Raw genomic sequence first — 26,198 nt, 5'->3', positions numbered from 1 at the left:
TATAGTTGCCGAGATCTGTAAACAGAGCGTTTCACTCCAACAAAGGCAGATCAGGAAAGAAACACGAGCAGCTTGATTACAGGTCAATTTTATATATTTGGAGGAGAAAATGTATTGGAATCAGTTTTGTTTTCTTTTGTTGTGTTATTATGATCCTTAACGTCAGGAATTTGTTGTGTGCGATGATGTTTTAGCCAACAGATATGGAAAAAAAAAACTATAGAAATAAGACTAAATTTAAAATGAAGCTGAATTATCCTTTAGGTTTGAAGGTGAAAAGACGGGATTGCAGTATGGCATAGTATAATGAATACTAATTCTTTGCATCACCTTTACGAACTATGTAAAACATGACCTAGAAACAACACTGTAAAAGAAAACAAGGCTCAGCTCTAAAAGTGTAAAGATAGGTACCTTGAGCCAGACATCTTCATGCTAGAGCCCGGTTGCACCTCAGCTCTGATGAATTATGCAGTCGAGGATCATCCCAAACGTTTTTGGAGATTTGGGTTCCTCCGCTGTAGCCTGTGTAGTAGTAAACACTGCATGATTTATCAAAGGCTGGAAACAGCTTGCATTGCTGCTGCAGGTTCCCGCAGAGGATGAGAGCAACTTGCATAAAATCTGCTTCTTGCTAATGCTGGATGGCATAGGCTCTGTCTGCATGAGTGAGATCATATCTGCAAACAAGGAAGCTGTGGTGAAGTCATGTCTGGCTAGCTGGAAGAGACAGCAGTCTAAGAGAAACACGCATGTGGCCTCATCCACTGCTCCCCCTGTTTCCCATTCTCCCCTTTCTCTTTCTCCTTCTATAGCTTCATTGTTCAAGTGTAATTTTCTTTTCTACTTACCCTTCCTTGCATCTCTTTTGTTCTGGCCTGGCTCTGATTCATAGCACCCATGATGGGGTGCAGAGGTGATGTAATGCAGGTCTGCACTCATGAATGTTTGAGCAGAAATTTCACACTCTATTTCAGTCATGTGAGAAGCCAGTGTGAAGTGGGGATTGACTGAGCGTTTTAATGAAGGAAGTGTGTGTATGTGGTCGTGTCCACTGCCTCCATCCCAGTGAAGAAAACACATATTTTAAAAGTGGTATTTCTGAGTGCAAACAACCTGAGATACATGAGGAGTAAAAAAAAAACACTGTGTTGAATAGATTATAATTGCTCCATAATGACTGCTTTTAGAAGACATATGAAGGCAGCCATTAATCTGTACTTTCATATTAGCTGGCCTGTTCTATGTAAAGCATTAATTTGCATAAGTTTGAATATCTTGACTATTATAATATGTGCAGTGCTGAAGTGATTATTCAGTGAATGTCATTTGTGAAGCAAAAAAATTCAATTTACATTTTTTTTTTTTTTTTTTTTAATATTATATAAAATAGATACAGTGTGTTGGGATTAGGGAATGAAATCACTTTAGGCTTCATTAAAATTACAATGTGCTAAATTTTTCCACACAAAACAATTAATGTTATCAATGATGCCTAATGATAATCAAAAGGATTATTCATTAGCGGCATAAATTAGTAGAAAAATGGTAATTGAGCAGGAGAAGAGCAGACAGGCTTAAGGAAATTGGTATCAGCTTTAAATGACGACAGTCAACAGAAACTGTACCCGTGAATACATGCGTGTTTTATGTGGACCTCCTAGATAGGGAAGGAGACAAAGAGGGGAGCTTTAGTAACCCAGAGTGAGGGCGATGATAGCAGCACGGTCTTTGCCAGATGTGTGACGTCTCCCCAGGGGGAACCCTGGTGCACTGTGCTTCAGGATTAATCATTTGAATAAAAGAAAACATAATTAAAACCCTCCCTCATGACCGGGCAATCAAACAGATAGAGAAAGAGATAGAGAGGCTGGAGAGACAGCTTTGATGGATAACCAATTCCAGCACCGTTCCCCTTAGTCACACCGCACACACACACACACACGCACACGTGCACACACGCACACACGCACACACGGAACGTGCCTTTAGCTGAGATGACATACTGTACACAAACACGGGGAGCACAATTGATGGCTCCTGCCTCTCAAATGCAGACAGCGTACATTTTTCCTGTGTGGCAATACAACGGCCATGAGGCGGGACGGCAGCTGAAGTTTTGATTGCCACATGAATCAGCCATGCAGCAGAAGTCAGGGGGAGTGCAAACGATTTTGTCTGCTAGGCACACTCCAAAAAAACAGTTTTAGGGTGTTTAAGGAGTATGCCCTCCCATGAATACAGTAAACTGCACACAGTTGTGGCATGCGTGTTCACTGTTTGCAGACAAACATGGGGCCAGCGTGGGCTTGCTCAAATATATGTGATTCATTTCCTTTATGTGCACAGATTCCCAGTTGTTCCAGTAGCCAATAATCCAGTAAATTATAAGGGGTTTCAATCTTTAAACAGTGGTGAAGAAAACCCTACAATTCTGAGATGTTCGTATTTACACTGAAAATTTCATCCAAGCAGAACAGATTACTCCACAAAATATTATTTCATACGGATGGATTCAGTTTGTATGCCTTCTGGGTGTTTAAAAAGCTTCTACTGCAATCTTTGTAATGACTTGGCAAGCCACAAACCAGCACTTGCTCAATATTGATGAGGAGTTTCTATAGTCCTGTATGTCAACACACAGGAGCTACGCAGCATTCTGTTCGTGTTGGCTCGCCACAATTTGATTGTCTGCGTGTAAAAAGAGAGAGAAAAACTCTTCCCTCTGCTTTGTTCATACATACCGTCGCCTGCACATGAACATGTACGCATGCATGAGTATGTAAAGATCCCTGAGATGACTTATGATATGATTTGGCGCAATGTAAATAAAAGTGAATTGCATGTTTAGAGCTTCTGCACAGAGGACATTCCCAGTCTGCAGTGTGTGGGGCTGCAGGGGAGGACTGTGGGGGACAGCTGCTCGCTCGGGTCATGTGAACCCAAATCTGGGTTTGGAGGGAGACCAGCTTGTCTCCAGTTGTGCCCCTAAAGGCCACGGGAGGACCGGGCTGAGCATGATCAGCTATTGCTAGAAATGCACTGTGTAAGTGCAGCGTGTAAGCTAGAAAAGACAGTGGAAAGAAAAAGGAAATATAGTAAGAGGAAATACTTAAGTACAACCTGGAATCATTTTTGATCAGCTGATTTTTTTCAGATATTTTAAAATTAATTATTAAAAAAAAAGGAGCTTTTTGTTATTCTATTATTACATACACATGATTGTGAGGCAGTAGAGCCCAATTTAAAAGTGCAGTACTTGCATGTAGATGCATGTAAGTTATGCAAAAGCATGACCATTCATTTAAACTAATTGTTTGTGCAGTTGGATAAATAATGCATGCCACATCATAATATAATACATGTACAAATAGATGATATGTTGTGAACATCAGTACTGATTGATGAAGTCAATATTTATTTATCTGACTACTCAATGCTCAATGGATCATCATGTTAAGATTGGATCATTGTTGAGTCATACATTTTAGAAATGTGATTTCATGTGTAGTCAACTCAAGCATTAAATTCCGCATCATGTGCTATACTAACCGGGAGGGCTGAGATTTCCCGTTTCCCAGAGCTGTCTCTCCCCTTGCAGCACCCAATTCAACAAAAAAAATGATAACCAGCGATACGATATTGTTTGGAGAGACCTTAAAAGAGTCTGCCTGACCAGATGTAATGAGATATGGGGATTTTTTTTAATTTATTTATTTATTTATTTAGAGACATTGCACTTGTCCTGTGCAAGTCAGCATGATCAAACTGCCTTCAAGATTTTCTGTATTACCGGACCAACCTCCAGAGTTGCAATTTTTCAAGATAACAACATTCTCCATAAGAAGTTGTAGTGGACAAAAAAGGAATTATCTCATCTCACTGGCAGAAAATGAGGTTTTAAGACTGGTAAAGACAGACATCTATTTGCAGTGTGATAGCATGAATCAGCTGAAGTCAGGAGAAACAGACCTTCATCAGGTAGAGCCCATCTGTTTGCTGCTGCTGTATTGATCCTGGAATACCATTAAGCCATTTCTTTAAGTATTCCACTGCATCAGCAGCCTGAAGCTACAGTTCCGATCTGCCCTCGATGTCCTATTGCAGGTCCTCATTGGTCCTACCACCTCTGTCATTATTTTTGGTTTGCAACTACTCCAGTCGTATTGGTCTGCTATCATTATCGTGTGCATTACTTAAAAGTGTTATTTATTGATCTGTCTTGGCAATGGTTTTGGTTTTAATGTATTATATTCAAGTCTTCCTTTATTTAATTTGAATTGTATCAACACTGTTTTGTTGTTGCAGCTTCCAAATACAGCTTTTTAATTATGCTATGAAATCTTGGTGGTGTTATCTTTTGCTGTGAAGACAAGTTGGCAAGAGAAAGCAGGGAATCATTAGCACCATCAACACCTGCTTCATGTCAAGGCTTGGCTTCCACGATCCAAGTCCCAAACGTACACAAGCTTCGCCCGAGACATGTATGACTCAGATTACGATTAATCTCTCATGATAAAGTGTAATTTCATGCTTGCATTTCAAGTGGCTTCACGCTCCTACATCTTCTGGGCACGCAGAGCTGAGTTTCTGGTGTGTGGGGCGAAGGTGTTTTGTGTGTGTGTGTGAAACTGGACGTCTTGGAAGGAGGGTAGAAGACAAGATTTCTCAGTCTAATTAACACCTCAGCTACAACAGCAGCATACGTTTCAGCACAAATTTACCACCAGCCCTGTTTTCATTTGAAAAACTGTGAGCAGCGCAGCATGTGTTTCAAAGCTTATGGGAAATGGGAGTGGAGTATCTGTGAGGGTTATTTTCATAGGTCGTTTTGGGCAAATGCTGCATTTTGATACAATATTGAGAGAATTTGTGGTTCATGGGCGATGGGCAACTTGGGCTTTATTTTGGCATCATATTGCCAAAATGCTGAAAGATCAGAGATTTCAATTTGATGTTTAGAGGCAAACAGACAGATGCAGGGGGCTGGTATTTCTGAGCGAGTTGATGATGAGTATGTGACAGATTCAAACTTTTGACTCCTCTCTTGGCTGCCTCCAGAGCTCTCAGGCAATTTAAGATAAAAAAATAAAAAATAAAAAAAAGGCATGTTAACAAAATCAGGCTGTTGTGCAATTCAATACAACGTTCCTGTCAAAAGTACCTCTGAAACAAAAGCAGTGGGTAGCTGTCACTTTGTTTCAAGTTAGGTCACAGTTTTAGTTCAGTGTTGGCAAAGGTGTGTGTTCAACTCTATGGGAATTTTGAAAGTGGTAGTTTGTGCTGCAGTTTCTAAGGTGTTTCTTATTTTGAAATGGGAGGAACAAAGAGGCTGATTCAGGTCAGCTGTCAGTTTGTGTTCATTAGCAGTTTCTTCAGGTATCTAACAACAATTTTTTTTTTCAGATTAGCGTACAGCATTAGTTATTCTGGCGATGTGACACTTTTTGTGGTATTGTAAGGAGTTTAAAATAATTTTGCTTGCGGTATGTAAATCCGATATTAGAAATACTTTCTGACACAACACATTATGCAACATCACAAAGTACATCATCAAACAGTACCACAGGATTGTCAACATACAAACAAAAGCTAAATATCTTGACTAGTTTACAATAGAACAGAGGTAAATAGCCAGCATAGTCTTACTTGTAATCAACTTGATTGTCAAGACAATATGAAATATAGAATCTTTTAAAATGTTAAAACTATATTTCTCTTTTTTAAAGATGTGTAATATTGTTCAATAAAATATCAAATACATTATTTCGGCTTTACATTGTTGCAGATTTTACAAATCCTGCTTCAGTCTGTACCATTTCTAAGCCAACCGCAGTATCCTCTGAACAATGCTGCATCAAAAAAAAAAATACACTCTGATAGCTACACTGCAAAGTGTGTAGTGTGATCTCATACCTTTTCTTTTAGGGCTCTGTAAAACGACAGCCACGTGATTCACAGCAAAGTGGCATCACATCACAGCGGGAGTGGGGGGATGGATGAGAGAACTGAAACACACTAAGAAGGGAGAGAGAGAAGGAGATTTGAGGTAGCGAAACAGTGAGGGTTGATGAAGGAAGCGAGTTGGAGAAACAAAGATATAGATTGTTTTGCAGGAAGGAGAGGACACGACAGAGAAAAAGCAGACAGCAGTGTCTGGTTCATGCAGAGTCCAAAGGTAAAACACAGTGAGGTAGAATAGAGGATGTCAGTGAGTCACTGAGTCCAACCCACATGGTGTAATCTTACACTTCCTCTGGGATTACAATCATATGAATTTCTCCATCAAAGTAATGATATTTGTGTAATTTCTTTGTTTCTCTTTGTTTGCATTTCATAACTGGTCTTTTTTTTATAGCACCAGCTTCACTACTCATCTGGTTGCTAAGCAGACAAGGTAAAAGGTAGTTCTTTTATTCTGCTCTCACAAATCTCACCAGATGGACATTATCTTCTGTCCCTGTGTGCCTGTGTAATACACAGTAGTGATTCATAGTCTTCTCTATGTGGGACTGCATTTCAGTGCGGGTTGCTGTAAATTAATATCTCTCTGCCTCTGCCTTCTCCATCTTGCACTGTTCTGTTCAGCACCTCCTATATCAGTGCGAGTCCAATTGCCCGCCGAACGGCTCCGTGCCCGATTAAGAGTTGCCAGCCACTGATTTTTATTGGCTGTGTAATGGTGCAGAACCTAAACATTTATCAGGGTCGATGGGGTGTGTGTAGTACAAGCTATTAGGGAATGCAGAGGAGGCAAGTGGGTGTAGAAAGTTCGAACAAGCAGTAGATGTCAGAATGAACTGTCACCTCAGGAGGGACATTAAAGATGTCACAAGCAAGAAATTGTTTAGGGTTTGTTTTTGCTGCGGTTTGGCCTTGGCCCAGTCTGATTTGCATTAATGACAAACTACTTAACCAGAGGAATGTGGTGCAGTGTGGCAAAAAGTTGGAGTAAGCTGCGGCTTATAAATGCTCGATCCTTACAATGGAAACTTGCTGTACACAAAGAAAGTAATTAGTTAAATGTAAATGAGGAAAGTCACCCTGACCAACTTCATCGTAACCTGGTTTACTTTGGCTAAAAAGAGGAGAAATTCATCAGGTTTTGGGTGCATTGTGTCCTCTCCCAGGTGCCGACTGTCCCACTGTGAACCTCTGGTTGACAAATCTGAGTATAATCCGCTAATGTTCTTAATCCTGGGGTCACGTTAAAAAATGGATGAGAAATTAATCTGCTGTCCGGTCTGTCAGGTATATTTTGTCACTGCCAGTACTTATTTTCAACCAAATCCGTCTATATGGGCCAGTACGACCTAACCAACGACCAAACCAGCCGGCCAAATCCGTCAGTGCAGACCTCAAATGTTCTCTGTCCTTTTGTCCTTGCACTCGGAAGATTTCATTATAGCGGGGAAGTTTAAAAACAAGACCACCAAAGCACCGATCACGCAACGAAAAGTTTGCTGTTCTGCTTCTTTGAACTGCTACAAAGCACAGTGGTGAGGAGGGAGAGAAACAATTGGGGCTGGAGACAGAGAAACCTACTTTACAGCCAGAAGAGAGTGGATGCTTTTGCTCGCCTGGCAGAGAGAAAGTTAGAAACTTGGTCACACTGTGCAAATGCATTACTGCTTCCTCTCCCACATAGATGCAAACATCCAGTGCATTTTGTTTTAATGTTTGCCATATCTGCCTATGCCATGCTATGCTGTGCATATGTGCTGCCGTAACTGGGCTAATTTCATTGCTTCTGGCTGAGTGGATCAAAAAGACCCACATTCACTGTTTCTCTGCTTTTTGCTCTCCCCTTTTCATGCAGTAATCTGCGCAAAAGGCAGAATTAAAGCAGGGCTCCCCGGAGCCGGCCGTCTCTTTTCAGATTGGTAGAAGAGTAGAAATTGGGAGGACATGCTTGTTCTGGGGCAGAGGGATTGCAGGATTCACTTACAGGTGAAAGTTTTGGATTAGTCTGTCACATTTTTTTGAAAGGCAACAAACCCGAGGTCATGCTGCAAGAAATACACTCGTGTGTCCTCAGAATCATATTTCTATCTGGGACAACAGTTCAAAAACAAAAAAGTAGATAAATAAATAGCAAATGTGGTTAAATTGAAGAAATATAGTACACAAAGACAAACACACGGCCAAATAGATACCAAATAGTATGAAGAGTTTCAGTTTGAGAGTGGTCAGTATGATGTACATCGGTCATGTGATCTGATCTTCATCTAACTCACGACTCCAGTCAGACGCAATGTGTTTCAGCTAATAGGAAACAGGCCATTATAATAATATTATAATCTTTAGTGTCTATTTACCACACCTAAATATTCCCAGTGCTGGTGACAATTCTTTATTACAGAAATACTTCAGCTCAGCTATATCCTTCAGATGTTTGGTGTGAACGACTCTTGGTGTCATTCTACAGCATCTCTATTGGGTTAAGGTCTGGACTTTGTTTGAAGCCATTCCGTAGTAGGTTTCCTTTGATGTTTAGGTCATTGTCCTGCTGTAATTTATTTCTGTTTAAGATGGAAAGCCACCCTGACTATATCCTGTATGAACATTGATTAACTTGGGAATTCATTTTTCCCTTGTTCATGTCAAGTTGTCCAGACTCAGTGGCAGAAAAGTTCCTTCCACTGTCATTCACAGGTGGGATGGTATTTTCATGCCCTTTCATCAGTTCACAAAACATTTTCCTTGTATCATGGTGGAGTGTCAATGTGTTCTTTGGCAAACTTCAGGCAAGCAGTGATGTTGTGTGGAGAGCAGTGGCTCCCCCATTGTGTCCTGCCATTCAGTGATTTACATACTGTAGACTCATGAACAGATGTTAGTCAGATCTAAAGGTTCCTTTCTGTTACTCTGGGGTTCTTTTTTTCTTCGTTGAAATGACGTTTTGAAATCGGCCCGAAATGAACATTTCTGCTGATATGACAGGCATACTCAATGCATCATTTTATCAGCCTAAGTGTGCTGCTGTGGTCGAACATGAAAGAGGGTGCAACCATATGTCTGCAGTGTGGAGATTTTTTTTTTTAAAGGTCCCAAATGGATCAGAAAGTTGCTATTTGCAATACTTGTCTCAGGGACAGCATGTCCAGCCTCTTTAAGTAGGATGAATCTTACAGTTTTGTTTGAAAGAAAATGTCACACAAACACAAATATGCTGTGTTTAATATTGCCTAAATTGACATAGTTTTCTTATTTTGCCTGTGAATGTGTTCTTATTGAAAGGCATTGTGTTTTATGTCTGCATCTGCCACTGGGCAATCACAATAAGAGTTGGCATACTAATATGTTTATTCCACTAGAGACTTGTTGTTTTCTGTGATTTGGGAATCACCCATAAGAGTTGGAAAATATCAGATATCATCATAGCGGAGCACCACAATATTAAATGAGTATGCTACTAAATCCTCTGCATTTCTAGGCAGTTTGTCTAAATGTGGGCTGATATATATCTAAATGCCTTAACATCACTTTGTATCCAGCTCTATGCAAATCAACAATCCTTCTGTAGTTTTTTTTTTTTTTTAGGTCTGTTTGCATGGTACATCAGCAGATGCTTAGTTTGAATAGCAAATCAAATGTATGAGTGTTTTTCTTTTATAAGTCAATGTAGGTCAGTGCAGCTCCAACCACACCTCTCATCTTTATTTATTGATTGAACCCCAGGTTTGCTGAATACCAAAATAGCTTTTGTTGATATATTTACCCTTGAGGTTCACATACTGTTTTTTTTAACACTGTGAATGTTTGTTTTCTATATTAATATGACTATATTAAGTATGGGAGCAAGAGCAACGCAATGATTTGTGTAGTTAAAATAGTTTGTGTCCATTCATTATTGTATCTGATCTGACCACATTCTAAGATGTATTTATACATAAATGCAGAAAATTCCAAAGAGTTCACTTTCTTTTTCTTGCCACTGTGAAGAGGCTGCCACGGTTGTTAATAAAGATGCCATTGCCATCACTCATGTCTGCCAGTCTGGGCTTGTCCCTCCAATAAAACACTCTGGTCAGGATATATCACATCTCCAACTCCAAACCACAAAAACAGAATCTTCTTTTTTTTTGTCTTTTTCAAAAGGAAACAGCCAAGAGACACTAGTTGAGTGGATTAGCTCAGTGAACCTCAAACTACTCACTCAGTCTTCTCAGCTCTTTTGAACAGACTCAGGCCTGGAGCTACACTGTGGCTAAAAACAAAATGCTATATACTTGTGACTATAATCCTATGAAATTTAATGGTTGATGTGAAATATAGAAAACATTTCTGAATACCAGATGCAGATGTAATCCCACATCGTCATTTTAACTGGTCGTCTTGAGTACTGTTGAAATGCTACAAATGCCGCTGCTTCAGCCACTTTGAATCTACACCAGTCAGCTGATGTTGTTGAGATTTTCATGCCACACATTCTACTTTTAGTTTTAATACTGTTAGCAAGTGGAGCTGCATGCCTGGTGACCTGAGAATAGCCTTATACCTAAATGAAATTTTACGTCAATCATGAGACCTTTATTTTTAGTGCTTACATGTCCTGAATATACATGCTGTTACATTTACGGTACATTCTAGATGATTAGATTGGACTTTATTAATCCCACAGTGGGAAAATTCGGTAGTCACAGCAGCAAAGAAAACCAAAAAGTGCACACGATATGAAAACATTGACAAATACGTATAAGAAATAATAGAATAAATACACACACAGACTACATACACAAAAAACAAATAAAATAAAATAGTGTGTGGTAGTTGTGTGTCATTATGATGAGTATTTATCTTTATCTATAAAATTCCCCAATTACACAAATAGCAGATACAAGAAAATACATCTTCTATTTGTGTGTGTGGGGAATTGTATTCAAAATAACATAACCAATATAAAAAAATTATTTCTGAATTATTCTTGCACAACACCCCTAGAAATCTGGAGATTATTGACAAATATTAATTTACCTCTCTGACTTTGTTGCAGCATATGATTTATTTTGTATCTTGAATAAAGGTGGAAAGAATTATGATGAAGAGGCTCATATACAAGTTGTTTGTTTATGAGCCGAGTAGCCGCATACCCCATGGTGCACAGCCAGGGAGAAGACCTTTCCTTTCTTTTGTCTGTGACTCACATTAAAGGCGGAAATATGACTCTAGAACTCCCTACCTTCACTCTGAGCACCTGCAATCACATGAAATCGGAGGTGTTCCTGCAGTGTTTTGCCTTGCAGTCTAATAATAGATCACACACAGCCTTGTTGTGTTCTCGTGCAGTCGTCAAGGTGGCTAAGGCCACAGGATAAATGAGCAGGTCCTTGAGATTACCTGATCTCTGTATGCAGTTCATCTACATCGTCTTGGATGTGTAAATTTGCCACAAAGTTATTTGTCATGTATGTGTGTCATAATGGCAGCCAAAAGCTCTCAATGTGGCTGGTAACGTGGCTGCCGTGACCACGAAAAATGCAGACACACGGGTACAGTGTAATCTCTTCTGAGCTCTGCAACACTCACATGATGTTAATGCATGACAGCATGCATAAAATGACATTCAAACATACCCAATAATTTAGCTATTTTGAAACCACAATAAATAAATAATTCAAAGCATCAAAGTGTATGACAATTATCTTTAAACACTGTGTGCTGAATGCAGGAGAAACAACAGCATTTCGTTATATATTTTTCCTGTTTTATTAGCGCCGTTTGCGTCACAATTTGACTTTATTTTGTGAAAATGAATCCATAACATTTTTGCAGTAGGACATTTAATGAGTAATTGAATGCAGAAAAAAGACAGGGAGGCAAACGTGCACAGAGCTGCCAACTGCACTGCATCAGAGTGAAGTTGTCAAACGACTTTTCATTTTTTCCAAGTTCATGATTTCGGGAGAAATCTCGAGTCCCTGCTGAGCTGGAGATGGATGCACAGGTGCCATTGCTCTTCAACTTCTCCCGGCTTTGCAGAGTCATCCTGGCAGGGGAATCATGAGGAGACTAGCCCTTCCCAGGTGAGCTGCAACGGTCAGCTTCAAATAATTCATTTCAATCTTTATTTCTTTCTCACTCTCCTTCTCTGTCTTCTGTGGTCATACAGTTGAACGCTTCGTCTTTGTTTCTTTTTTTTCTCTCCCCATCTTTTGTTTTCACTCTGACCTTCACGAGGAGCACACAACCCTCCCCTTAGTTCAGCCTGCTTCTTTTCTTAAATAAGAGAGGAAAGGATGGGTAGAGCACCAGAAAGGGCAGTTCCTTCAGTGTTCAGAATCATGATCAGCTTTTTGTCATCCTTGCAAAGTGCAAGCAAAGTCACATGTTAAGCTCAAAGTGAAGCTCTGTAAATGCACAGCTCACTATGCGGGGTGAGGCCAGCGTCTGATTTGATGTATATGTGGACTAAAAGTTCCCTTAGGCCGCTTGGTTATGAGCACAAGTATCGATGAGTCTCATGGAAGCAGCATCAGTATTGCAACACATTGCAGAGTGGTGAGATCCTGTACAAGGTGTGTCCTGCAGTATAGGGATTTTTTTTTTTTTTTTGTACAGAGTGGGTGTGGCTTACAGCTTCACTGCACCAAGGCAAAACTTCCACTTGATATCTGTGTGATAGGTCAGTCAAAATGAGCTCCTAGGACACAAAGTACTGCACCTCACACATTTCTGGTGTACATGAATCCCACTTTTATTTTCCACAGAAAAAAAAGATGTTTTTGTTTTTTTCTGGTCTGTTTCGGTTACATTTAAAACCATTCTATGAAAAACTGTAGCACCAGAGCAGATTTCTATTGCCCATTCTTTGATAAAAACGTCAATTTGTGCTGTTTTTCAGTTTTGATCAGCTTTGATTGGGGAGAGACATTTCTTTCTTGTATATATATTTATATATATATATATATATATATATATATATATATATATAAAAAGACTAGCACTTCATTTCTTTTTCCAGTCATTTGCAAAATGAAACAGAGAAAACTGTATATCTTATTTTCTTCATTTAAATCACAACAAATACATTTAAAGCAAATTTTAAAAAAAATCGGGCGGTATTTAGCATAATCCAAGCAGGGAATCAGCTTTCATGATGATTATTATATATTTATATATTCATATGTATACATATATATTTATATATTATGTTTATATACAAGTATGGCACTTGATTACACAAAAAGCAAGAAAACACTTCACAAATAGAAGCAGTGGGCGCTTTGGTGTGTCATAAATTAAGGAAGTCACAGACGTTAGCGTTTGCAGCAAATTCACCAGATACTGTTTTGCAAGTTAGCTATTAAGCAATGGAATGGTTACATATGTTAAGGTCAATGGTGCAACACAGGCAACAAAAAAAAACATGAACTAAGCTGATGTATTTCAACTACGTCGAACCATTGTCAGTAAGAATTTATATATATATGCATATATAAATCTGGATGGTAGATTTTTTTTTTTTTTTTTTTTTTTTTTTTTTTTTCATTTGTATGGTGCCATTTCATTAGGTTGGTGCCAAAAAAAAAAAAATAGGTGGAAAGAAAATGTCTTAAAAACACCGTCAGGTCAGTAGCACATTTGGATAAATTCAGGCTCTCAAGTGTTCACCTCTTAGTGCAATTTTTGCATTTACTCTCTTCAAGTACAGCAGAACAGCCCACAAAGAGTAAATATGTGAACACGTTGACATTGTCTCCATTTAGCATCTTACAGAGTATAAATGTTACTAAAAAGTTGCATCAGTGCAATCATAAATAAGTAAACAAACGTGTAATCCACGCTTGCCATGAAGTCCAAGAAATCAAAAGAAATCTGCCCACTCTTTAAGTCATGACACGAATTAGGCGTGCGGAGCTGTCCATCATGTCCATCATGGTTTTTACATGTTTTTTTCCCCTCCTTTCCTCCCCATGTGTTACACATAAGCAGAGTCACTGGACTGAGTGCGGCCAAAATTAGGCACACTCATCCTCGGCAAGTCCTTATTTCTGATTTCATAAATGGACTTCCGCCGAGCCTGCACACCTCGCACGGCCGTCTTGATTTTCCTCCAGCCCAAATGATTGAGTTCAGCCAGGTTCAACACCACACAAAACCCACTGACGGCGAACATGAAGACCAGGAACACTGTTTTCTCCGTGGGTCTGGAGACGTAGCACTCGACATCTTTTATGCAGGGGTAGCGATCACATTCGTACACCGACGGGACGTTGAATCCGTACAAGAAATACTGACCCACCAAAAAGCCTATTTCCAGCGCGTTTCTGAAAACCACCTGGATGATGTAAAACCTGGAGATGCCCTCCTGTCGCCTCATTTTGGACTTTGTAGTTCTCATGGCCGAATTAGGGATCTCTTTGACTTCTAAACAGTCCGGCTCGGCTTCTTTGGTGGAGTTCTCCGTGTTCTGAAGTACTCCATTAACAATGGTGTTCTTTATCTTTTTGCTCTCGTCTCGCTTCAGTGAATCTTGATCCTTATCTAGTGTCAGATAGACTGTTGAGTAGCGCCGCTCCTTCTGCTTGGCCGACTGATGCACCGAGTATGTGATAAAACAAAGACTCGGAGTGCACACCATGATGATTTGAAAAACCCAATATCTAATGTGTGAAATGGGAAATGCCTTGTCGTAGCATGCCTGGTTGCAGCCCGGTTGTAAGGTGTTACAAACAAACATGGTCTGCTCGTCATCATAGACAGTCTCTCCAACTATTGCTACGATTAGAATCCGGAAGATGACCACCACTGTTAGTAGGATCCTAAAAAGCAAGCAAACAAACAAACAAACAATGTGAAAATAAGTGTAAATATACGTGTTTACTGTAAGTGTGGTTGAGTTGTGCGCTGCCTCGGTGGCTGAAGCGCTTAGAGCCCAATTCTGATGTGTGGATTTGGGGAACTGTCCAGTGCTGAAAAACAGGACGCTCTTGGATATGTTGTGCGTTTCTTACAATGTTCTTTTTATGCATATGTCAGTACGTGTATAGCTTGTATTTTGTGTTTTATGGTAATGACATGTAAGCAATCGGCGTTGCTTGGACTGTACCTGTGTGAGCCTTGTTAATGGAAAGAGGTGAAAACGCCGACTCTCGCTCAATCTTTCTGCCACCCCTGAGTGCACAACCACCACTCAAACTCACCAACAAACATCAAATGGATAAGTGGATGGATGAATACATGAAACGACACATGAATTTTTGTTTAGGCTGTTTGACTTTGCAGCACCATCCCAGGTTCTGGAAAGACAGCTGTCAACTGATTTACTTAGCTGTCTCGTTTTGAAGGAGGACAAAAAAGGAAATCTGTGAAACAAGACAGAAAAATCCACAACACAGACACGGAGGACTGGGCACCATGCTACAGAAGATCCTGGAGTCACAACACAGAAACGGGGGACTGGGAACCATGCTAAAGACGATCCTGGAGGCTGCTGCGTTTCTTCGGTTGTTCTTGGTTTTTGCTGATCATCTTACCTTCCTATCATAGTAGAGTGCTGCTGGACAGCAGCCTCCAGGAGCCTCTCTAGTATAGTCCATTCCCCCATTTCTGAGCATCCGGAGAAGACGAAAGCACAACGGCACTGTGTTCAAATCCCTCCCCAAAAAAAGGCGTTTATTTCCCGTCTGGCTTCTCAGTGTCTTGCGTTGTTGTCAGTTTCCAAAGCGTCCGATTTTAGCTTAAAAAATGCATCCGTCACGGGATGCTGCTACCGTCCCCGTTTCTCACTGCCTCTCTGCGCGCTGTCTGGTTGGTTATGCGCTGGGCGCGCAGCCCCAGTAAGCGTCCTGCTGTGTGTGCCGAGCGCTCCCACAACGTTGCCACACTTTTCCTTGTCATGAGAGTCTGAGGGCTGATTACTATAAGCCCTCCTATTTTCGATCTTCAGATCAGGTTGATGGGCTGCGCGCTGCGTCTGGATGGAGGGAGGTTGGATTTAATGTCTTGCCAGCGTTAATCCGCCTTTAAGTAGTCTCCCCCCTCCCATGCGTCACATACGCAAAGACAGGTTGGTGGAGCGCAGCCAGGAGTACCCGGGCTTCTGATTTCCAATATTTTAGTTTTGTATATAGCGTGCGCCGTGCAGTGGATACTACTGTAGTCTATTGTGTCCACAAGGTTACAGCCTATATAGTACCAGGAGTTTATGCATTTTTGGATGGGTGTTACCCCATGGGAATCAAACACCTAACGACACAGTGCTGCTCCATAGTACAACAGTACTACATGTGCACCATATAACAGCATCTATTGTTCCGGTACAGGGCTTATGGATGCACTGGGAACACGGGTCAAGGTGACTTTCCTGTGTTTTAAATAACCAGTGATGCACAGAGAATATAATACTGTAGCTTATATTCTGCATAGTTCATCATCTTAGCAAAACCTATTGTTCCAGCTTCATCCGGAATCATACTGCCAACAGCTTTTTTTTAAAATGGACCCAATACTGCTTTCCTGGAGCGGACAGCCTCGCATGCCCGGAGGGATCCCTCCCCGTGTCGCAGGCTGCTGGCCCGGATGGTTGAACTGTTGTTTCCACCTCGGGCATAGATGACGGTCTGGATACAGTGACAGAGTGAAAGTACCATCCGAGTTGCTAATCGCTTTACAAAGGCAGCCTGCTTGCCTGCCTGCCTGACTGCCTGACTGTCTGCCTCTCTCAGTCCGTGTGGAAGTTTAAAAATAAAAGCGAAATATGTGACCCCGCCCTGTATGCTGCTCTGACATTTCAATTTATGGCGCGGAATTGTATGTACACTAGAATGTTAGATTATTACACCATGTTAAGTCGTAGTTATTAATGTGGTTAACTTTTTAAACCAGACTGTACGGCTTCATTATGAATCCAAAGCGCATGTGTATACACTAAAAAAAAAAAAAAAATGGTTTAAATAAATGTTATCCCTCAATTAATGAGTTTAATCATATGGTGCTCTTACTAAATAAATATGTGATCATGAACTTATCACTTCACAGGCTAATGTATCGATTATTATCATTACTCGCCTTGCCCAATCAAGGAAGCCAAGCTAACTGGTCACGTGACAGGAGTGTTTTCACTCAATTAAACTTTGTGGGGTTAATTTCTCATGAGGTGGCTTATCCTCAAGCTCACGGTAATCTTTTCTAATTCAAATCTTTAATAACCTTTACTCATCCATCACGTAATGAAAGGGCAGAGCTTTGCTGCTTTCCAGAGACTGAGAGGGAATGAAGAAGGAAGGCAGGAAGGTCGTAAGAAAGGTGGGAGGACAGAAAGAGGCTCGGCATTTGTTTATTTATAAACCTATACATATCCACATATAAATTGCACTTGTGTAAAAACAAAGAATTTGACAACAACACTTGAATTGCTGCTTTTGAGCCATGACTTCAGTTGTTGTCACAGACAGGAGGCGGTAACGGAGGGTGAAGACAATGAGGAAGAGGGCAGAGTTTGGCGCTTAGAAACACTTCCTGTGGACGATGGAGGGTCCAGCCTCATCATACTCCTGCTTGCTGATCCACATCTGCTGAAAGGTGGATAGAGAGGCGAGGATGGAGCCACCTATCCATACGGAGTACTTCCTCTCAGGGGGGGCGATAATCTAAACACAAACACATGGTTAATCAGGGAAATTAGGAAACCGCTATTGTAATATTTAACAGTGAGTCAAGTTACTTTAATCTTCATGGTGCTGGGGGCCAGTGCTGTGATCTCCTTCTGCATGCGGTCAGCGATACCAGGGTACATGGTGGTGCCGCCGGACAGGACGTTGTTGGCGTAAAGGTCCTTACGGATGTCGATGTCACATTTCATGATGCTGTTGTATGTGGTTTCGTGAATGCCAGCAGATTCCATTCCTGTGCAAACACGGTGGACAATTTAGTGAGTTTTACCTCCCACAGCACATCTGACACGGTCGTCAGCTGTCGTAACAGGTGCTGAAACGGACAGCTCCTCCAACAGCTGCGCAATGTGCAGCAAATGTGAACTCTAAGCCGCTGCTTTAGATTAATCACGTCTATTTATCGGCCATGATGCGGTCAATCTGAGGTGAATAAACTGCGACCTCCAGTTGGTCGTCATAATTAGTCAATAATATGAGCAATAAACACATCTGTGTTTAGAAAACCATTCATTCAAAGGTTTGCCCTGATACTATTCTATAAATAGGCCTAAAATTTAAGTCAGATTTACGAGCAAGAGGCAGTTATTCAGACCCTCCGCACATATTTCAGTTTTCTATTTAAAAAGTAAAATGACCTTGTTTAGAAATTCTTAAAATGACACTCCTCACTCATTGAAAAATTCATTATCTTTGAATTTGCATATATTTTTCATATCAAAAGTTTTATTGCATGGATGCAGGATGTCTCACTGAAATTCTATTCTCAGTGTTTGTGCAATGCAGGCTTCAGAAATTCATCTCACACTTGTGTAAGTTGCTTATTGGGCCATGACTGGCTCCAAATTAGTTGTGTTGCAACAAATCCTCCTTGCAGGTAGTTTCAGTGAGCTCATGAGCTTCCCACTTTCAGCAGAAGAATGTACAGTGAAGCATAACAAATGACCCAAACACATTTTTGAAATGAAAGTAATTAGTCACAATAGATATACTCTCTTTCAAGTAAAGATTCCTCCTTCGAACTCTTACTTAAGCACAGACGTGTTATCAGCTCATAGCCCCACTTCTGATACCAAAAGGGAAAACATGTATTATGCAAAGTGTCTTCTTTGAAACGATCTCATTATATATAACCCGATTAATTACTGATGCAATAATGTGAAAACAGCATTTAAATAATTGTTGTGGATGTAAAGCTACCATGTAGTTTAATCAAAAACAGTACACCATATCTTACATGCTGATAACATATTTGCATGTTAATCCTTGTGACTAACTAAAGCCGTCATATAGAATTAAAGGCTGCAGAATTTGCTGTTGAATTGTAGTGAAGTACCTCAAACCTGTACTGGAGTTCATATTATTAGAGTAAATGTACTTAGTTACTTATACTCTATAATGTACTCTGACAAGGGATATTCGATTCGGTTTTTAAAGTTAAGATGTAGAACACGATTACTTCCCCCCAAAACTTGATTTAAATATAACATTTTAAAACTACAGGCTCATTTCAATACTTAAATGATGAGACTTACAGTTAAATCACGGTCTTCAGTGTGACATTGGGACAATCTCATTGCAACTAAATTAGTGCTTGGATGTCTGCGCTCGCCTTTACGCACCGATGAATGAGGGCTGGAAGACGGTCTCTGGGCAGCGGAAACGCTCATTGCCGATGGTGATGACCTGACCGTCGGGCAACTCGTAGCTCTTCTCCAGGGAGGAGGACGAGGCGGCGGTGGCCATCTCATTCTCAAAGTCCAGAGCGACGTAGCACAACTTCTCCTTGATATCACGTACGATCTCACGCTCCGCTGAAAGGAATCAAGACACGGATATTTTTAAAGTTCGTGATATCTAACACCCTCGTAAAATATAGTATGTTGAGATTATGAAAAGTTTTTCTCCCACTGGTTTGAAGTTTATTTCCATTTTATAATAAAGTGTAAGAAAGTTTACAGGAGGGCAAGTTGTTATAATCTTTTTCTGCTAAGAAATGGTTGCCTCATTGTTATTAAATATATCAGTTATTCTGCTTTCCCCCCCCCCCCCCAAAATGTGTTCGGGGTTGAAATGGAAGAATGTGCAGCACATTGCAGTATTAAAAGAATGATGATTTAGTATGTTATGATCCACCCGAGTTTGTCAGAGGTTTGTGATTATGAGTTCGCACTCACCGGTTGTGACAAAAGAATATCCACGCTCAGTCAGGATCTTCATGAGGTAATCTGTGAGGTCACGGCCGGCTAAATCCAGACGCATGATAGCGTGTGGAAGAGCGTAACCTTCATAGATGGGCACATTGTGGGTCACACCGTCACCGGAGTCCAGGACAATACCTGGAGGCCCCAATGAATATGTGAACATTTCATTTATTTATCTGCTCACTGGAAGAATAGGTTATCTAACACACACCTGGGGACTCGGTCTTACCTGTGGTACGCCCAGATGCATACAGGGACAACACAGCCTGGATGGCCACATACATAGCAGGGACGTTAAAAGTCTCAAACATGATTTGGGTCATCTTCTCTCTGTTGGCCTTTGGGTTGAGGGGGGCCTCTGTCAGCAGGGTGGGGTGCTCCTCTGGGGCCACGCGCAGCTCGTTGTAAAAGGTGTGGTGCCAGATCTTCTCCATGTCGTCCCAGTTGGTGATGATGCCGTGCTCGATGGGGTACTTCAGGGTCAGGATGCCTCTTTTGCTCTGGGCCTCATCTCCAACGTAGGAGTCCTTCTGACCCATACCAACCATGACGCCCTGAGAACAGCAAGGATCAGGAATCAGTGATGTGGGGGGGGGGGGGGGGACTGTTACTGATCAGCAACACAACTATCACTATATGCAGGATTCAACTGAGTTTTCAGAAGAAGAAGAAAAAAAAAAAACGCGGATGGTCCGTTTTACTCAGTTACATTTTGTGCGCAGTATTGCGCGGATGAGCTGGCCCTCACATTTCCTGTGGGATGTCAACATTTTAAAACGATATTCCACTCGTCCTCACCGCACCTCTGTTGTGTTTACGAATAGTGTATTTTACCTGGTGACGGGGGCGACCAACGATGGAGGGAAACACTGCGCGAGGTGCGTCATCGCCGGCGAAGCCAGCCTTCACCAGGCCGGAGCCGTTATCACACACCAGGGCGGTTGTCTCTTCGTCGTCGCACATGATGTCAGCTCTGCAACACACAGACGTGCACGGTTAGAAGACCAGTCAAGAAATTCCCTGTTTGTTTGGATTGAAGTGATCGCCTTTCTTTTCATAGACGGGCGGCAAACAAACAGCACACACACACACACACACACACACGGTCGTTTTTGGTGGACAAGCAACCCTGTAATTAGCGGTCGTGGCTCAGTGAATTTAGCGCAAACATGTTCGGATTAGTAGCCTATTTTATTTTTTGGGGGAAACATTGAGAAAGTTCATTTGGTTAGTATCAGCATCAGATATAATCCAACAGAAGAAAAAAAAAATGAAAAGAAGCCGATAGCCCACGGGTCGATGATCCGGATCTGTTAGGTGATGACTTTTGGTTAGTCAAAGTCGCAAGTCACCGCCATTTATCTTAAAATCCCGTATCCATCCTACATAATAAATCCACTGTGGTATTCAGCCCTGCTACCGTCAGCCCTGTGGGTGTACTCACCAGATCAGCACCAGTGTGTGAACCGGAGGTGTCGAAATGTTACGTCGGGCCATTTTATACTCCGACAAGTGTTCGTGAGAGGAGGCCAAGCAGTGCGACCCCTTCTCCATATTTGGTAGCCTATTGCCCCATTGACAACAGCCACTCCATGAAGGGCATGACAAGGAGAGTGAAATCCCGAGCGGACATCTGTGGCAGCCGAGAGACAATGACAGGCTTCCCTTTGATCTTTTACCTCCGGCATGATCACTGTTTTATTACTGAAAAACCTCAACCGTGTACGTCTCCTCACACATTTCACATTTGATCTAACGTCAGTGTAATATTCCTGGAATATTAGTATTTAAACCGAGACAAACTAAATACAACTTTCCAATTGAAGGACACAGGTTATAATCAGCAAAATAGATTAAAACCTGAGAAACGCATTCCTTCTTTTTAACACTTTAATCTTAAGGACCTTTTGGGATCACAACACGTCTTGGGCTATTCTTATTAAACTTGTATTTGTTTCTGAATATCCAAACATAGCTGACTTGTTAGTAAATATCCATCGTATTTATTTGTTGTGTGGACAGGCAGGACACATCTAGGTCGACAAATGGAACCACTTGTGCCACTCAGCTAGTGTCAGCAGCTGTTTGACTTATTAAAAGCCCACATTTCAAATTCCTTAGGCCATGCAGCAGACAAAACATCCCCACTGGAGTGCAATGTGAGTGAGCTCCCCCATTCAGAACAGTTTTATTAGATTTTATGATAAGTGTGCACATATATTTAGCATGCTAGACTCACCCTTAAGGCAAATTAATTTTTGCAGATGCCTTCATAGATTTAATTTGCATAAAATCAATAGATTTCCATAATTTGAATGGGCGGCTTGGATGTTATTGATGTGGTGGGCAGGCAACATGCTGTGCATCCACATGTGAAAAATTCTGAAATTACTGTAATTCATAGTCAGGTCCCCTTTTCTTGGTTTTGCATTTCAATTCAGTGTGTTCAGCAAATTTTTTTTACAGTTTTCAAACAGAGAGAAATACTTAGCCGAGGTCAATATCAAAGGTTATTGTAGTACATTCGGGTTATTCTACTTTGCATATTTCTCTTCCTGTGTCTCAACACAAAATAGTACCTCAAACACCAGCTGCTGGTCTAATAATTACCTTTCTATGTAATGAAACTCAAAGTACTATATTCTTTCTAAATAGAAACTTTGCAGATAAATCAAAAGTAATGCTGATACTGCTGTATTTATTGTTCCCAACATCAAAACAATAAGGAAAAAGGAACATCTCATGTTGTGACGTATGCCATATTCTTTCCTTATTCCTGCACTGAGGAAAGAACAAGACATATGAAATGACATTGCCGTTTTACTTGAAACAGACAGAGGCCAAGCTCTGAAGGCTGTAGAATAACATTGGCTAAGAGCAGTGGATGGTCCCACCACAAGGAGGACAAGACAAAAGGGCACAGCAAGCCATGAATCATATGCTGCTGTCACCCGACCCCGAGCCATAACCCTTCACTGTGTGACTCTTTGTTTTGGTCTTATGTAATGAATGGTAGGCTGTGGTCTGCTTTAAGCATCCTTTTGCCCCAGTATTCAAATAGTCACTAAAAATGTTGACCATAGCTTTGTTAAGTCTGTCTAAGGAAAATAGTGCTGTCAAGAAGAGGGAAAGGTGGACAACATCTTTCTACCCGAGTTTGCTCTTGTGGCAAAATATTAAATAGTTTGAAAATGGCACGTCAGTGTTTCCTGCTGTTCTTTTTTTTTTTTTTACTGTATGTGCTGGTAATGTAACTGGCAGGACAGGGACTCAGGATATGTATTGTGCAATGGTACTGGTAACTGTGAACTATTTGTTTTGCTTGTTCTCCGAGCGTCCGTGGGTGTGAAAGGCTCATGCCAGTGCCTGGATTAGACAGGGAGACACTTGGAGGCTGCTCGAATAGTCCTGTAGTGTGACTTTCACTTTAGCGCTTGCTATTGAGATTAAATCATTGTGGCACGATCATTCTCCTCCTACTCACAACCCCTCTGGAGATCGGCCTCATTACTCAGCAGTAGAGATGAGATAATAAGGACAAAACTGTCCAGAACAAAAAAACATATTGATTTTCGATGGGCATTTCACATCATAAACAGTGTACAAACCCTTTTAAAGAACCCTGAGGGGAAGTCATTTGCTTGATGCAGGCAAGGTTTTGCACCTAACTCAATAAGGTGCAGATATATTGGAATGTCCCTGTGCAGGATTGTAGCATTTGATCTGTTCATCAAAAACTCGCTCAATACAAATGGTCTGAAAGGACTTTGTTCTTTGCAACATGTCGCATTCATGGATGTTGAGTGTCAGGGGCCATTTAAAGGTCAGAGCAGAAAGAAGACGTGAAACATATTGCTCAGTGAAAATTGGGTGTCCTCGTTCTGGCCCGTGCTCTGAATGCTGAGTGACAAGCAACAGCTTATGTTAAACTCTTCTACTGGATACCTCAAAGGAGCACAGGGCCTAGATCACTGTCACTATGGCTAAAGTTCTTCTGCAAACATTTGCTCTTTCATTATCACTGACGCTTTGGACAGTAAGTCGCACTTTCCTAAAATGCATAGTTTAATTATTTTTTTTTTATACTTTATGAGCATCTGTTACATAATACACTCGCAGGCAACTCATGTTAGGCCTACACTGAAAAGACTCTTGGAAAATAAGTTCTGATTTTGGAAAAGAGAGTTACAGATTCATTAGCTGCTATACGCCAAAATAAATTGCAGTTGCAATATGATGAAATCAATTCAAATAAAATGCAATAGCACACATATTCAAGTGTACCAAGCTGTCAGATTTTGAAAGAAAATATGACATATTATGAATTATTATATTCTTTTATTAGTTGTTTAGTCTAAAGAATATCATAAAAAGGTGACAAACGCTAATCACAACTTCTCACTGCTGTAATTGATGTCTTAAAATTGTTTTTTTTCCCGACAAAATATTACATTTTACAGTTATACAAAAATGTCACATTTGAGAGCCTGAGAAAGTATTTGCATAATGACTAAAAATTAATTAGTTTGTAAAAGTATTAATGATTAATTCAACTCACTAATCAACTTAATCAACTACTTGTATCGGCTCTAAAAAAAAAAAAAAAAAGGTGCAGGGATTCACTGTATTTAATAAACCTTCGCCAAACAAAATTTTGCTCGAATCTAATTATTCATACTTTTCATATATTATCTATTAAGTTACTCTGCATTTAAAGCTCTATTTTATTGATCTTAGTCTGATGAGTTGACCACTATGATACATTTTATTAAATGGGAAAATAGGTCCAAACATACTGTATAGGCTCATTATGTTCAGACAAAATAAAAAAAAATGACATAACCTCAGTGTCCTTAGTGGTACCCAACACTCACTTTATTAAACCGTAATTGAAACTGTGACCTTCTTTCAACCTCAACCCTCTGTGAAAACAAAAACAAAAAAACTCTCTAAAATCCCTCATTAGGAAACTAGAAACCAGGATTGGTTTCCTGGGCTTCCTCTTGTGGACTGGAGAAGTGGCCCACTTTGAGGCCTGGCAAACGGACATTTCCTCATATAGCCATTTAACAGTGTAGCCACTTCACCTTGTGTGTTTGTGTGTGCATGCATGCACGTGCGTGTATCTGAGGGTGAAATTACAGAGCAGTATGTGGTTAATTGAATGGGGAGGCCTATACTTATCCCCTCTCTCTCTCTCTCTCTCTCTCTCTCTCTCTGCCTCCCAGGTCCTCTTGCAGCCAGTAGTAGCAGGCTTTTTCCACAGCCAGTCTCAGACCCCAATGAAAAATTCACCAGCTTGCCCCTCTCTCTCTCTCTCTCTCTCTCTCTCTCTCTCTCTCTCTCTCTCTCTCTCTTTCTCTCTCTCTCTTAGTCTCTCACTGGTAGCTTGGCATCAAGGCCTATTGCCTCCTGTATCCTCTGCCAAAACTTCTGGGAGGAAAAACAGACAAAGTTGAATTAAAATCAGGCAATTTTTTTTGGCAAGTGTCTTCTCTCCTCCGAGAGCAGAACTGGGCAGACAAAAAAGCAATCTAACTAGGTCTCATCTTGCACACATAAATACTGCAATAGGCATTTGGGCGTTGGCCACCTCATTTTTAAAAGACATTCGTCTCAGATTATAGCCTGCGTTTAAGAAAATGGCTGAGGTTTTGTCACATGTTTGTGTCACTCAACAGTGAGGGGTAGAAAATGAGGATAAAAGCAGTTTCAGATTGAAAATGAAATATTCATGAATCGAATTTGAATAAGCTGCAACATACACAGCCACACAGATTTGTAGGTAGGCTGTTCAGCAAGAGTATTTTGGTAAGTATTTATAGGGGTTCCTAAGAATTGAATACAGAGCTATTTTGGTGGCAGCTGAGAATGCATGATGTCAGTCAAAACTGACTGATAGGAAAGAGTTTTTTTTGGGTAAAGTGCAGCTCGCCTTGAAGAAGTTCAGCTAAACAGGCTTTTGCATTATGATAGTCCTGCATATATTCAAACTGTTTAATTGAGCCTCTACAGCAAAACCGTATTAGTAATTCTAACATGTTGCTTGTATTGCAAAATGCAAATTTCAGGGATGAAAGTAAATGTGCTCCTGCCTTAAAAGAAAAGCCATCCCTCAGGGATGTAAAAAGGATTGCTTAAAGGATTTCACAGTAAATTGTACAATTGTACACTAATGTGCAAATCGCTTGCTGCTCTATTTCATGACCCTGTCAAAAACGTAAGGAGGAACCCTTCCCTCCGAAAAGGATGAAAAAAAAGTTGTATGCAAAACCGTTGTTCAAAATAAGAAAAAGAAATTCATCCTAAAGCATGTCGTCAAATGAGGCGTAAAAAACATAAGTGGGGACCCTTACCTCGGAAAAGCATGAAAAACATG

General features: G+C 40.7%; 2 protein-coding genes across 3 annotated transcripts; both read right to left on the bottom strand.

Annotated features, from left to right (window-relative positions):
* Positions 1–10,548: 10,548 nt before the first annotated feature.
* LOC138200077 (gap junction delta-2 protein) lies at positions 10,549–15,929 on the bottom strand. Of its 2 annotated transcripts, none has more exons than XM_069152503.1 (2): positions 15,053–15,929; positions 10,549–14,765 (listed from the first exon to the last, which is right to left on the bottom strand). In XM_069152503.1, the coding sequence occupies exon 2, from the start codon at positions 14,681–14,683 to the stop codon at positions 13,922–13,924; it is 762 nt and encodes a 253-aa protein (XP_069008604.1). In that variant the 5' UTR covers positions 14,684–14,765; positions 15,053–15,929; the 3' UTR covers positions 10,549–13,921. The 2 variants fall into 2 exon arrangements, with proteins under 2 accessions (XP_069008604.1, XP_069008603.1); XM_069152502.1 differs by having other exon boundaries at positions 15,480–15,929.
* A 1,336-nt stretch (positions 15,930–17,265) lies between these two features.
* On the bottom strand, positions 17,266–21,354 carry LOC138200076 (actin, alpha cardiac muscle 1). The gene is made up of 7 exons (XM_069152501.1): positions 21,264–21,354; positions 20,654–20,792; positions 20,049–20,373; positions 19,793–19,954; positions 19,238–19,429; positions 17,669–17,850; positions 17,266–17,594 (listed from the first exon to the last, which is right to left on the bottom strand). Exons 2-7 carry the CDS (start codon positions 20,780–20,782, stop codon positions 17,451–17,453), a joined length of 1,134 nt encoding a protein of 377 aa, XP_069008602.1. The 5' UTR covers positions 20,783–20,792; positions 21,264–21,354; the 3' UTR covers positions 17,266–17,450.
* Positions 21,355–26,198: the final 4,844 nt, after the last annotated feature.

Source organism: Embiotoca jacksoni, unplaced genomic scaffold (genome assembly GCF_022577435.1).
Source record: "Embiotoca jacksoni isolate LCO1_2020_lvr unplaced genomic scaffold, fEmbJac1.0.p SCAF_18, whole genome shotgun sequence".
NCBI lineage: Eukaryota > Metazoa > Chordata > Actinopteri > Embiotocidae > Embiotoca > Embiotoca jacksoni.
Note: the sequence above shows the minus strand (reverse complement) of the source record. Positions and strands in the feature narration are given on the sequence as shown.

Excerpts from the sequence above, each read along its gene's own strand:
- LOC138200076 (XM_069152501.1), bottom strand. The coding sequence starts at position 20,782 with ATGTGCGACGACGAAGAGACAACCGCCCTGGTGTGTGATAACGGCTCC. Across the intron at positions 19,430-19,792 it reads ATATTCTTTTGTCACAACCG|CGGAGCGTGAGATCGTACGT; the intron begins GTGAGTGCGAAC and ends GATTCCTTTCAG. Across the intron at positions 17,851-19,237 it reads CTTCCAGCCCTCATTCATCG|GAATGGAATCTGCTGGCATT; the intron begins GTGCGTAAAGGC and ends GTGTTTGCACAG.
- LOC138200077 (XM_069152502.1), bottom strand. The coding sequence starts at position 15,550 with ATGGGGGAATGGACTATACTAGAGAGGCTCCTGGAGGCTGCTGTCCAG. Across the intron at positions 14,766-15,479 it reads CACTCTACTATGATAGGAAG|GATCCTACTAACAGTGGTGG; the intron begins GTAAGATGATCA and ends CTTGCTTTTTAG.